This window comes from Serpula lacrymans, assembly GCF_000218685.1.
Source record: "Serpula lacrymans var. lacrymans S7.9 unplaced genomic scaffold SERLAscaffold_1, whole genome shotgun sequence".
Lineage (NCBI taxonomy): Eukaryota > Fungi > Basidiomycota > Agaricomycetes > Boletales > Serpulaceae > Serpula > Serpula lacrymans.
In genome coordinates, this window is record NW_006763290.1 from 3,109,975 (window position 1) to 3,123,161 (window position 13,187).

General features: G+C 42.8%; 5 protein-coding genes across 5 annotated transcripts; 4 read left to right on the plus strand and 1 right to left on the minus strand.

The window, feature by feature from the left end:
- Positions 1–1,865: 1,865 nt before the first annotated feature.
- Positions 1,866–3,731, plus strand: SERLADRAFT_454942 (uncharacterized protein; the record flags this gene model as incomplete). The annotated part of the gene is made up of 5 exons (XM_007312471.1): positions 1,866–2,161; positions 2,218–2,667; positions 2,723–2,868; positions 2,924–3,055; positions 3,109–3,731. 3 exons carry the CDS (start codon positions 2,770–2,772, stop codon positions 3,382–3,384), a joined length of 507 nt encoding a protein of 168 aa, XP_007312533.1.
- A 460-nt stretch (positions 3,732–4,191) lies between these two features.
- SERLADRAFT_454946 (uncharacterized protein) lies at positions 4,192–5,172 on the plus strand (the record flags this gene model as incomplete). The annotated part of the gene is made up of 3 exons (XM_007312472.1): positions 4,192–4,261; positions 4,322–4,541; positions 4,592–5,172. The coding sequence occupies 2 exons, from the start codon at positions 4,358–4,360 to the stop codon at positions 5,086–5,088; spliced, it is 681 nt and encodes a 226-aa protein (XP_007312534.1).
- Positions 5,173–5,751: 579 nt separating this feature from the next.
- SERLADRAFT_345039 (uncharacterized protein) lies at positions 5,752–6,310 on the minus strand (the record flags this gene model as incomplete). The annotated part of the gene is made up of 2 exons (XM_007312473.1): positions 5,752–6,045; positions 6,095–6,310. The coding sequence occupies 2 exons, from the start codon at positions 6,308–6,310 to the stop codon at positions 5,752–5,754; spliced, it is 510 nt and encodes a 169-aa protein (XP_007312535.1).
- A 2,120-nt stretch (positions 6,311–8,430) lies between these two features.
- Positions 8,431–8,832, plus strand: SERLADRAFT_432243 (uncharacterized protein; the record flags this gene model as incomplete). Its single annotated transcript, XM_007312474.1, has 1 exon — positions 8,431–8,832. One exon carries the CDS (start codon positions 8,431–8,433, stop codon positions 8,830–8,832), a length of 402 nt encoding a protein of 133 aa, XP_007312536.1.
- A 3,807-nt stretch (positions 8,833–12,639) lies between these two features.
- Positions 12,640–13,087, plus strand: SERLADRAFT_432244 (uncharacterized protein; the record flags this gene model as incomplete). The annotated part of the gene is made up of 2 exons (XM_007312475.1): positions 12,640–12,865; positions 12,945–13,087. The coding sequence occupies 2 exons, from the start codon at positions 12,640–12,642 to the stop codon at positions 13,085–13,087; spliced, it is 369 nt and encodes a 122-aa protein (XP_007312537.1).
- Positions 13,088–13,187: the final 100 nt, after the last annotated feature.

Here is a 13,187-nt window from a genome sequence, read left to right on the forward strand (position 1 = left end):
CCAATGTACCCAACATGTTTAGAGAGTATGACAGGTATACAGTACCTAGAGTCCAATGTGAGTAACTAGAGAATAGGAAGCATTGGACTCTGCAATACTGTCCGAAGTTTTGTAAACAAAGGTAAACAAAGCAGCCACAAAGGCGAAATAATAGAGAACACAATCAATAGTGAATGATAGAAGAATAGATAGAGAAAGGAATGAAAATATATAGGTAGCACAAAGGTGCAGAATCACCAAAACTAACATATATATGGCGGTGCTCTAACCAACTGAGCTACCAGCCCTTGTACTAATGTCAACTCATGATATGTGTTGTCTAAGAAGGCTAACAAACTTTGACCTTGACTATTCCAACAGGTAGTAATAGGTGCTCAAAGCTGCACATGTTGTAGAGTAAGACATTGCTTTGCTACATCTCTTTCTTGTTTTTTACATTTTTTTCCACTGTTTTTCATCCTTTCTGACTTTGTTTGTAGGTGCATTGTTCACAATGTCTTTACCTAAATAAATTTCTTGATCTGTCAAATTGTACCAGTAGCTACTTAAATTGTAATATGCTCTCACACAACCCAGTTTTTGCCTGCAGGGCCTTGCTATAAAACTTGGAGTCAGGGATGAAAAGGATTCTGAACTATACAAGTAAAGGAGTTTACTATGGCAATATCAGTATTATTCTATGGGTGTTTGTAGGTATGAATTCTTACCTCAGTCTGTGGATAGAAGACTGAGGTGCACAAGTGTCTGGAGAGTGAATATGTATGGTAGGTGGGAATAGGTTTGGTACTAATATGGAATGACTTTCTTGTGCGTGGTCAGGAAATTACCACAGTGAGACTTGACAAGCTAGGATCATATCAGTGTATGATTTACTCATTCACAACAGGGGACTGGTGCAAAGTGCCACTACAATTTATACTGAACATGGAAGACCACTGTGAAGGTGGACACACAAACAGAGGGGACAAACGGAATTGGAATCAGGATATGATAATGATAGCAAGGGGGAAAGGACTAGTCTAATGTACAATGTAGTGAACAACAGTATTATATAGTAAATGTAGGATAGTAGACATGGATATTTTTCCACAGTCATGACCTTCTAAGAGAGGCAGAAATAATGTGTTGCCTTGACCCTCTTGGAACAACAGGTGTTGTTTGGCGGAAGTCCCTCGAAAGACCATTGTAATGCCTCCAAATGGAAGCTGATTATCCAGGATGTCCCACAATGTATGATCCAATGCTTCAATTCCATGATGGTGTTGCATTGGTGCTTCATCCCAGACAATAACTCCGGTATGTCTCAATACCTTATGGAGGCCAGAGTTTTTGGGAATCCTGCATGTGAATATTTCATGTACAGGAATAGGGATTCCAAAGTGTGAATGAGCTATGCAGCCACCCTCCAAGAGCAGGGATGCAATCCCAGAGGATGCTACACATAGAGCAATATTATGATAATCTCTTGCTCAAACGGTGGCGGCGATTGTATTACAGAGATTTGTTTGTCCCCCTACCTTCAGCACTGTGAATAAAGCAAGTTGTTCCCCAATTATGATAAATTGACTGTATGTTGGTATCAAAAGCATTCCGCTGCTCTTGACTGAGCTGCTCCACATTATCTTTTGAGTAATAATAATACAGTTAAGTGATCAAATTTTACTGAGTCGGAAGTCAGTGAACTTGTGCTGTCTGTTCTTATAAGCGTGAGAATTATCAATGTGGCTACAATTTTCACTGCACTCGTTACCTACTGCTAACCGAAAACCACGCGAGCGAAACTAAGCAAAAAGAGTGCTCCCACGTGTGCCGTGCCGCACGCGACTTTTGAGACCAATGTCCCCTTCATTATAGAAGATTTCGTTATAGAAGAATAGATTCTTACTCATCGCATCATTTTCTCATGCACGGACACATACCCTACGATCGTATATCTCCATAGCTTACTGTGCTTTTATCAAATTCTAGCAGATTCTGGATCGCAAGGTCCAAAGGCTTTTCCAAACCATCCAACCAGCCCCTAAATCTGTCACGTCTCAGCTTTTTGTTTGACTCTTTCCGACAACCTAAAGACCCAGTTCATCTTCCTGTTGTGTACCGAGTCCAGTTCCCATCGCATCCAAAATTCGTCTATTCCTCTCTCTCCCTACCATCCCAACAGGTAAACATACAGGTTTCGCATTCCAACTTCAGGTTTTGATATCTGAATTTGCTCAGTCTCTAACTCATACTTACTCCCATATCTGTGACCCACGTGTTGTCACAAAGAGAAACAATCAGCCGCCGGCTGTCTTGTTGGTGAACAAAAAGATATCACGCTGACGGTCGGTCTACCGACATATCCATTGCTGCAAACGTCACTTTCTCTTCATCTCGAGTACGGCCCTTCATTTGGCCTCCTCATCGCCTCAAATCCCTGCCTTACCTAGTCCTCGTGTTGCACACGTTACGCGGACTGCGTTCAAGCACCATTGATATCTAGGAAGTATCAAGTTGTCGTAAACGCTCTAAGCATTTCAGTCCTTCCCTCAGCGTGCCCCACCCGCCCGCTGTCCGCCTCATTCACCTCTCAGTATCTATTTTTTCTCGAGATAGGTTATCTCTAACCGCTGAAGCTGTCCTTTTTCTTTACTTCAAATTCCCAAAATTCCGTAACTCAGGCTGAGGGTGCGTTCTTATCCGATCATCTTTTTATCCTATCATCTTTCCGATCTACTTCAAGATATCTGTCACGAAGCTGGTGTTAGAATCAAATTTGATAGGCCCATCATGAATTTTTATGGAAAGAACGAAGATGCTGTCGATTTCGGTGGTGAAATGGATTACTCCGGTCACCAATGGTTCCAAGAACCCCCGCCCAGACCAGAGGTACGATTGAGTATTTGCTGTCTTCTACTTCGCATTGATCTATTGATAAATGTAGCCTCAACCCGTCGCACCTCCCGTCGAACATTATGCTCCTGGATCCGATGTGATCGCTCGGAATGATGATTTCATTTTTGCACTCAGAGCAGCTACAAATGTCCTTTATGGTCGCTTCAAACAATATGGCCAAGTAAGTCTCCTGAAATTTTCTATCTTGAGCATGACTGTAATGAGGAAATTCAGCTGGGCGTATTAGCATGGTGTTCTGAATTTGGCGAAATGATCGACAGTCTCAAAGAATTGGGTTTCCAGGGTAACATGTTCATAACGACCCGGACACAAGCACTCAGAACGTGTGAAGAGATACTCAGGCTAAAGCTTGATATCAAGATGCAGATTATCTTAATGTATCTCTCATCACAAGTGGCGCGACTGCGTCGCTTCCTTGATGGTGAACGAATGTGGGATGACTATCCAGCGCCTGAATTTCCTCTTGACTATCGTACCTATGGTTCATGATTTATGACCTAGTTGCAAAGTTCTATTTGTGATATTTGCTCCTTATGGCATTTTCTTTCTAATCTTCTTGGTTGTTCTTATGATAGTAACGCCCATGTCTTGTATACCGGTGGTGGAAGGCGTAGGACTCACGGTTTAAAATGATCGACCTCGACTCCAACTTGATCTGATCTGATTGCCACTCAGACAATCGACAATGGACGCATCGACGACAGCACAAGACTGCGTGTATGTTGACATATATCACATAGTCTTTATGAATTCCTATTATCATTTTATTCTCCATGATCCTCATCTACCAAAAGTACTACCATATTCCATTTACATAATACCTTTTCTCATGCTTTTACCAAAATGACAGCCTCGTTCAAGGTCCGTTTCGAAGGGACCTCGCTTAAAGCGCTTAAGCCCCAGTCCAGCTTTCAGCTGGGCCACGTCATCTATCTTGAAAATAGCCGAAGAGCAGACCTGGAGATCACCGGACTGATATTATGGTATATTCTTCAAAAAATCGAATTAAACAACTCCGACTATAATCGGCGCTTCAACTTTACGTGCTGCAATGCTGGGTGCCACCCCGTCAGTTTGCCTTCACTCTTGTCCAAGTCATGGCACACTCTGACGACAAATACGACACTAGCGACTCTGACGATCCCAGCAATTTCATCACCACTGATACAACCTGTCAGACAGCATCAGAACACACCCTCCAGAAACAAGGTAATCCCCCTAGACCTGCCCAGATCAACTGAACCAATTCTTGTACAGATAGACTGGTTGAGTGGCTGGAAAAGCACCCTAAATGCAGATATGTCCTCTTTTCAGATTCTACTGCTTTTGTGAAAGAAGAGAACCAAGAAGTGTCAAAGACTACCAAGTACACAAAAGCTTCATTGCATCGAAGGATAGCAAGACATGTTTTTAAACATGACTCTAGTGACGACCTCCGTATTGCGGTTGATCATCTTCGCAAATGATTTGGCGAAGCAGTCCAAAATCGTCTTACAACTTAAGTACATATATTCTCTCTCCACGTATCTGCTCACGTCCTGTTAGCCTTAGCAAAACATACAAGGGACACTTGCGTGAATTAGGGTCGACTGGGAGCGGCCTTATATCAGGAGACCTGTCTGATGATCAATTCAATAGTCCCAATGGTATGTTTTTTTTGGTTTTATTTACAGGTTCTATGTACTGATTTGAAAAGAATGTGTTCGGGCAAAGTTCCGTTGGTGGGACAGCCTGAATGCATTCTGGAAGTCCTCTCCAAAGTATAATGCCAAACCGGTGACTGCTGCACACAGTCAAGATCTTGCTACTCAGGCCACAATAATCCTGTTCTCAATGAGAGGTGACAATGGGGCGATGGAACGTGGCATGAACCACCATCTTCAAGAAGGAGGGTGGGACATGATGAATGATGATTCAGGTTATGGGGTTGACGGTAATCAGGTGGCGGCAACATATAGTAGGGATAACTACCAGCAGCAGCAGCAACAGCACTACGATGTCCCTCAGCACGGGAGCATGTCTCAGCACATGTTTTCTAGGTCCAATCCGTCACTTTCTCATCTGCCGCCTATTCCCCAGCAGCCACAGCATGGTGGTAACATAGGCCCCTACATGTCCTCCCTTTATCACAATCCTCGAGGCACTGACCTGTCACTAGTCTCACCATCAACAGTAACGGTTCGGACAATCTGATTGGCTCTCGTCACGCTGTATCTTGTGTTTCATCCATGGTATCAATCCCATCTATTTCCGGCCACATGCGCCAACTGGAGCAACCACATGCACCGGTCCAATGCTCAACCATTGAGGCGAGTGCAGCTCCTTTGGGTCGTGGACAGTTGCCTATTCGGGGCCATTCACCTGCTCACAGTGGGCCCGTCATCACCCCTAGATCGTCAATTCCTACCTCAACTCGATCAAAGTGCACATGTGAGGCTGTTGAACCAGATGAGTCTGAGCCGAAGAAGAAACCTGAGCCGAAGCAAGTGAAGGGTAAGAAGAAAGAGTGAGTCAGACACTGAACACTTGAAGACATTAATGGAACCTGTTCTCAAGGAGGATAAAGATGAGAGGGTATCAGAGCGTACTCTGAAGCAGGCAAAATACATCCACAATATGGTTGTTGAGCAGGGTAAAAACATTATCACCGCAAAGGAAGCTGATGCTCAACATCAAGCCGGCCTCCTTCAGCCGGCCAAGTTGCAGATATTTTGTGAAGGGAATGCTCAGCATACTCAGATAACCCTACAAGAGAATGCCCAGCGTACTCAGCTTGCTGTTGAGGACATGCAATTAAAGCAGTCTGCCCATGAACTTGAAGCACTGAAGATTCAGTAGTTCTTTGAGGGACTGGAATCATATCTTGAGAAGTCCAATTGCATGTTCACAGCGTATATGAATGTGTGATAAATGGTAGTTAAATTGAGATTGCCTTGTAGTGAGGCTACAACCTGGTGGCTGCTTGAATGGTGCTACACACCAAGATGTGATAGGGTATGCAGAATCTGCCCAGATCCATTCATCTTCGTTCAGAAAGTCTTTATGCTTTTGTGATGTCAGAGTGTCTTGGAAGGCAGAGGAATCATGAGTGCTTCCTATATGCCCTAGACCATAATCTATGATCTTGAGATTATGGGGAAGAATAATAGCCTGGGGAAAGTTCAGATCACTTCCATAATTCAGAAGTAATATAAATCACCTGGCAATTCAAAGAGTAGTTGGATTTCCTATCAAAGAATGTCTCTCCAAAGTGGCTTGGTTTTTGGAAGAGAGGAATGTTTGTACCGTCAACTGCCAAACACCCATTTCTCCATTCTGCACAAACTTGATTCTCCACCCACGCTTTGGCAGAATCCTTCTCCTCTTGAGTAGGGTGACCAACAACCTCATCATGCAATGAGAGGATAGCAATCATACACCGATTGGTGCTATTCACCACTGTGCCAACAGAGAGACCTGCCCAGTCAGCAATATCAGCAGGTGTAAATCCATTTCCATAGTGGCCTAGACGGTTCAAAACATAGAGAGTTGATGTTCAATAGGAGTCTGCGGTGTATTAGAATTATTGTGGAATATTGGGTGGTCACAGATCCTAGCTAAAATACCGTCAAAAGTTTCTGATCGACATCAATTAATATGTTGGAAATGTGTTGGATTGTAAAGACGTGACCACTCCATAAGAGGGAATTGTGATAGACGAGGTGCTTGTGGGTATGTTGTAAATACTCTTGTATGTTGCACCTGGCATTGCAAACAGAGATATTATATTGTTAATATTTGTATTTGATGTGCCTTGGGATGTACAACTACTTCTGCCTGCTCGGCAGATGATGTACCTTCCATTTTTACAAGGTATTAATACCTACCATAATATATCTAGTCAGAGGGAGACTACTGACTTACCTGACATGGGAGAATCTGAACGGACAAGAGAAAGTGGACTGCTTGGTGGTGACCCATCACGTGACCCATCTTCAGAATGGTCGGTGATGGTGACTGGCCTGCGGATTAGCTGCCGAAGGAGATCCATAAATGTGGTGTTGGGTTCCTCAAGATGACACTAACAGATAGTGGGCTGGTGGCGAGACATGTTGGCATTTCAAGGTGCGTTTGGCTTGTTCATATATAGCTCACAACTCATGGTTATCATGTTCAGCTTCATGGTATACTCATTTTTTTGGTACAGCATTTCTATTTAATTTACACGTTTGCCGTCGGTTAAGTGTGGTCACCAAGATAACAGCTTTTGGTTACTTGCTTCCCCCCCTCCTAGAAACGGACCTTGAACGGGGCTATTCTAAGTAAGCTGTGAGGCGTGTGTAGAAACTATAGAAAAGGTAGTAATGTGGCGAGCATCTCCTTCTTCCCCGCTATCATATCATACTCTGTGATTGTTGTAGTTCCTTTATAAAAAATACTCTCTTGTTTTTCCTGTGCTCAATATCACATATACCTATCATCCTCAACAACCCAAACAACATTGTTCCACCCAACTTTCATGGTGATGAATATACAGAAGCAAGAGCGGAACTTACAAACAATTTAATAGACAATAGACAAGCAGCACTAATCTTGACTAACCTCTGGACTATCAACAACAACAAGGAGAAAATCTTGTGGGCACATATAGAAGAAGCAGAAAAGTTAACAGAAGGAGAGGCGCAAAACAATGCAGAGACTTGCCGCAGCTCAGCAGAAGCTAGCAGATGAGCAATAGACAGCGCATCTGGAAGAGTGGAAGAAGAACAAAACCAAATACACACTGGTAAAGGATGTAGACATCCCTTCTGAACCCACCATAATTCCCGCACACTACACCACACGCAAAATGAAAGCAGGCAAGTCTTGCAAACTCCACTACTTCACAAATAGAGGACTGGAAGATGCATCCTGCACAATACTGTCATCAGACCCAGAAGCGCTAATCATGATGCCAGGTTCTCATAAGTTACATACCTGGATACTGACTGGCACGGTCAAAGACCCAAAGACTGCAATATTGAAGGATGAGAACTTATCCTGGGAACAGTTTAACAAAGCCACCTTGAGAATGGTATCATCCATGCAACAATGCAAATAGCCAAATGACTGTGTAGGCATGCACATAAAATTCTGGTCTGGACTCCAAAATCACATATGGAGATTCTCCTTCGACACACTACAGCAAAAAGCACTGCTACTGTACCAATCCCAACAAAGACAGGGATGGCACCTCACAGTAGGATCTTCTCAGGGATGGAGTTTAGGTCTAGCTCAAATCAACAAGCAACTCCTCCTAGCAGCCAGAGAAGAGCTTTTCAACAAGCATTGGGCTTTAATCGTAGTGTTGGCAACATAGGTGCGTAGCTAACTTATTAAAAATTACAAAGCTTTATACATACTGGCCAATTGCGTGCCTAACCCCTTCCCGGCCATCATGTGCCCGCCATTCCCTCTGCACACAGATGCATCAAGAACAACCATACAGGTTGTGAGAGGCCTCAGACGGGCATCACAACCCAAGGCCCTCCAGCTCATCAGCATACAACCCCCCTCATGCCACATTCCAAGCAACTTGACATGGCGGACAAGGCCAGGAGAGATCACCCTCTCCTATGCACACAAATCCGTCAAACACCTACCAGCACAGGCAATGTCCCTTTTGGAGCAACCCCAAAGTGCTTATCCTTCCCTGCTGTGCCGTGTGCCTCAGACGTCACCCCCACCGCACCAGTGACTGCTCCACCATCCGCACATGGAACGGGAAGCACAACACCTTTGCAGAATGCATCAACAAGGCTCTATGGGCTAGAGATGGACACCAGATATGCGCCACATAGCAATGAGGCAAGAGCTGCTCCGCTCCAGGACATGACCACAAACATATGTGCGCAAGATGTGGTGCCACCACACACGGAGCTCAAACATGCCCTCAAGCTCAGAAGGCAGACACCTTGAACTCTGTACAGAGCAATCAAATGGGAGAAGGAGCTGAAAGAGGCAGTGATTCTTGATAGACTCATCAAGATACCCCAAGGCATACATTTAGGTTTTATATTGAATTTTCCACAGATATCTCATGTACAGACTCCACCAAATAAACATCCTATTCAAGTTTACGAGCAGCATTTTGTTGAAATAATACAATAAGAAATACCATATTTTCTTCCAAATCAAGTGTTCTCATTTGGAACACTACAATAGGGCACACATCACCTGGCATCAAAAGATTGCCAAAACAGGCTTACGCCAATCAGGCAACAGAATCTGGTTCAGAGGACATACCATCAATAACCAGTTGATAGAGGAATTTAATGAAGACTGTCCGAGACCAATCAAGGATCTATCGGAATCCACTAATCAATCAGAACACGACTCCCTGTTTTTCTACTGCATGCAAGACGTTTATCAGTCTCACACAGGCTCGGAATCCCTTGGGAAACTTCCAAGACCAACCATTCAGTTCATCCACAATCTATATTGGTCTACTGTGGGACCTCACTAGCCGGACAGTATCATTCAGCCCAGAAAAAGCATGGAAATACTTACTAGTAATTCACCAATGGAGAAAACAAGCAATGCATGTTCTACATAACGTACAAGGGCTGTACGGTAAGTTATTACATGCCTCTTTAGCACTTTTTATGGGAAGAGCCTATCTGACAGTCCTGGAAAGCATGTTGAGTACATGCTCAAACAAGCCAACCATGTTACACCATTCAGACAAATTTTGATTGAGCAAAATTTAAACTGGTGGTCAATCAAACTCCAGACAGGAGCAGTATCCTGCCCAATATGACCCTCCTCCTTGTTCTCAGACCTCCAAGCCTTCTCCAATGTAAGTTCAGGAATAGGAATCACTATCACTGCCGGAAGTAATTGGAGAGCCTGGTGTCTAATCCCAGGTTGGAAAGAACTTGATGGAAAACATGACATTGGCTGGGTGGAAGCTTTGGTTTTGAATTCCTTACCCACACTCTTGCTGCTAACTCTCACTCTAGCGACGCAGTCATTGCGTACAGCAACAACACAGGAGTTGTGGAAAGTTGGACAAACAGCTGCCACAGAAACTAACAGGTCAACACCGTATTCAAGCGGATCCATAATTTCATAGCCTTCCCTACCCTGTCAAGATTTATACTGAATATATACGTAGTGCCAATAACCCAGCAGGCAACCCTTCGTGAGGGATATATGGACCTCAACACCTCCTTCTCACACCCATTCTCCCACATCTCCAGCCACTCCTCATTGACGCTAACTGCAAAAGGGCCTGTGGCCTTATTATCCTTTGCAGTCCTACCTATGCTGAAAGGCTTGAAGGCATGAAACAGTTGCATAAGCAACACTGCCTTGGATCCCGGGGACAAATGTCCTTGTTTTCCACTTTAGTGGAGTAAGGCTGCATGATGAAATGGCAAACATTTGCCATTTTAGCACTGCATACTCACTGCTGCAAGCATGTAGGATTTGAATGCATAGACTAAGGTCTTAGTGTGCATGCATTGAGTGGTGTAGCATGTCAGACTGCAAGACAACTACAGCCTGCTGGCATAGATTCCTTCTTGGGCAACTAGTCCTTTTCCAGCAGGTCTGGTGTAAGGTATTAACCTGATTAGTCATACCTTACTTCTCAGTCAAGTATATAGAACTACATAGTTTTAAGCCACATAGGTATTTAGTCCAAGTTTGTGATTAGATTAGGACAATCTAATCACAAACTCTTACATATCATTGAATATAACCCAGGTTAAATTCAGTACTGTGTGAGTAAGTGAGTGAATTACCATTCAGAAGTGAAACACTCTCATATTTACATCCTGGAATTATATATTACAATAGGCACTCCAGCACCTACTTTATGCTTTACTTTTACTGAACTTTTACTTTTCATTTTCCAAGTCATGTGACTGATCACAAGATGATTTATTTTACTTTACTTTTTGGGCTTTTCATAGTCACATGACCAATCATGACTGACCAGTGTCTAGACTCAACATGTAACTAGTCACATGACTGTAATCAGAACAAATGAGGGGAAATAGATTAAATAGTAAAGTGGGTATATGAGGAGGAAACAATGCTGTCATGTGTAAGTTTGAATACCACTTTGTATTGTAAATTCTAAGCCTATGATCCAACATATTGTAACACCAAGAGTTAGTTACTCTGGCGCACACAAGAACACACTATAAAGGTAGTGAATGGGGGAGTGGTTGCCCCTTAGGCTGCAGAGAGTTTGTTGGTTAACAACAGGAGGACTTGCTGAGGAGTCTCCTTGGTCTATTGGGGTATTTATACTAATACAGAGTGTTTGTACTTATGTACTGTATAGTTAATAAAAGCAGTGGCTGATGATGTCAGAGGGCGCAGCCCGCGTGACCAGCTCCACTGCGTGAGAGAGTTTGTGTCTAAAAGAAGAATAAGGCAGCGCTGCGCAAGAAGGTGGAGTTAGAACGAAAAAGGAAAGTGCCGCATGGCACGGAGTGTGAACTACAGTAAAAGCGGAGAATGAAAATTAAAGGAAAGGTCCGAAAATTATGTTATTGTAACACATATAGTACCTCATATATTGTAGTATATACTGGAGCAATACACAGGGAAGGACTCAGCGAGTCCTCTTCTAGTGTATACCAACATTAGTATGACAACCACCCTCTCTTGATGAGCTGTACCACTATTCTTTTGAGTCGTAGCCTCTATGGTTGTGCTCCAGTGCCTCAAGATAGAATCTTGTTGGTGTTGTCACATTATACCCACCCACCCACCCTACACTCTCTGAGTATAAATCTGCATTTGCAGATGTTGCTTTCATCTATTACTAATTTATGACAATATATGCCCTGTTATAATATGTCTCTTCCATACCTTTTCTTTTCAATGGGGAGGAGGTGCAGGCTTGGAATTCAACTTAATGGGGGTGTATAGGGAGGTACTGTAAGGTATGATTTATATTAGATAATCATACCATACTGATAAGACAACTGATAATATACAGTTACCAGCAGATAAGTCTGAGTTTGTGAGTAGATAAGATAATCTAATCACAATTCCTTTTACATATCATAGAATATAACCAAGGTTAAATTTATTACTGCGCAAATTGAGTAAGTGTGTGATAATCAAGAGTGAATTCATATCCCCAGCATTGAGACACTCATAAGCTTCAATAGAAAGTTTTACAGGTACTCACTACCCCAGAGAACTATCAATGGATAGGCATAGGCCTAGAGGCTGACTTGTAGGTAATGAGTGAGAGGGTGGGCAAAAGCAAGAGAGACAAGAGAGAAGGGCCATTTTTTTAAATTTATTCTCTTTCTGACATTTACTGACAATTCTGAATGTATTTTGACAATTTTTACAGTTATTTTTCAGTACCTTCTCCTTATTCTTTTTCTTCAGAGGAGGATGTAAGGGGTGGCACCCTTTCCTAGTTCTTATATAATACTTACAGCCACACCTCTGCTTTTCTAGTGCTATATAATAACCTTATCTATACAATCATCTTTAATCACTCCTCCTACATTGCATACCTTTGTACTGCTATTTCGGCAATAGGCAGAGGTTTTGTGCACTTATGGTCTGGTCTGAGGTGAAAACTTTACATAGCCCCAATCTGACTATGGTATTACATATATTTATCGTGATGGCGATATCAAACTTGCAAATCCTGTAAAAATTGTACATATCAGCCTCTGTTACTTCACTTTGTTAACCAGTTTTTTTTAGCTGTTTATCCCAAAGTTAAATCCTACAAACCTCCAAATGCTTTCTGGCCAGCTTCAAGGGATTATTCAGGCCATTTTTAACAGGGTGATTGACATTGAGACGCAACTCAAACACGTGCAACTTATACAGGCCTTGAAGAAGAGCAGGGGAAGCAATGAGGAAGAAGATAATGAGGAAGAAGATAATGAGGAAAAAGATAATGAGGAAGAAGATGGTGAAGATGAGGATAAAGAAGATGAGGATAACAGTGACAATGGCAATGGTTGCAAAGGGGGATTCTAGTGGAAGTATGGGGGTGATTGTCAAACCTTGTCAACATGTTTTGGTTGATCCTGCGTTAGATGCGGACTGGGACCTTTTCCTGGATGGAATGTGGGATGCTGTGGTCCAGACTGCATATGATCATTATGACCACTTTGTCAATAACCCTGTTGTGCAAGATAAACTCCCAGCCAAGAAGGCCAGATTTCATGCTGGAAAATAATGTATGCGATATTGGGGTTTGGCTTTCACATTACTTTGTTTTTACCTTCACCTTTGCAACTTTTTATGCATCTATCATAAAGTATGTTGAACTACGTTGC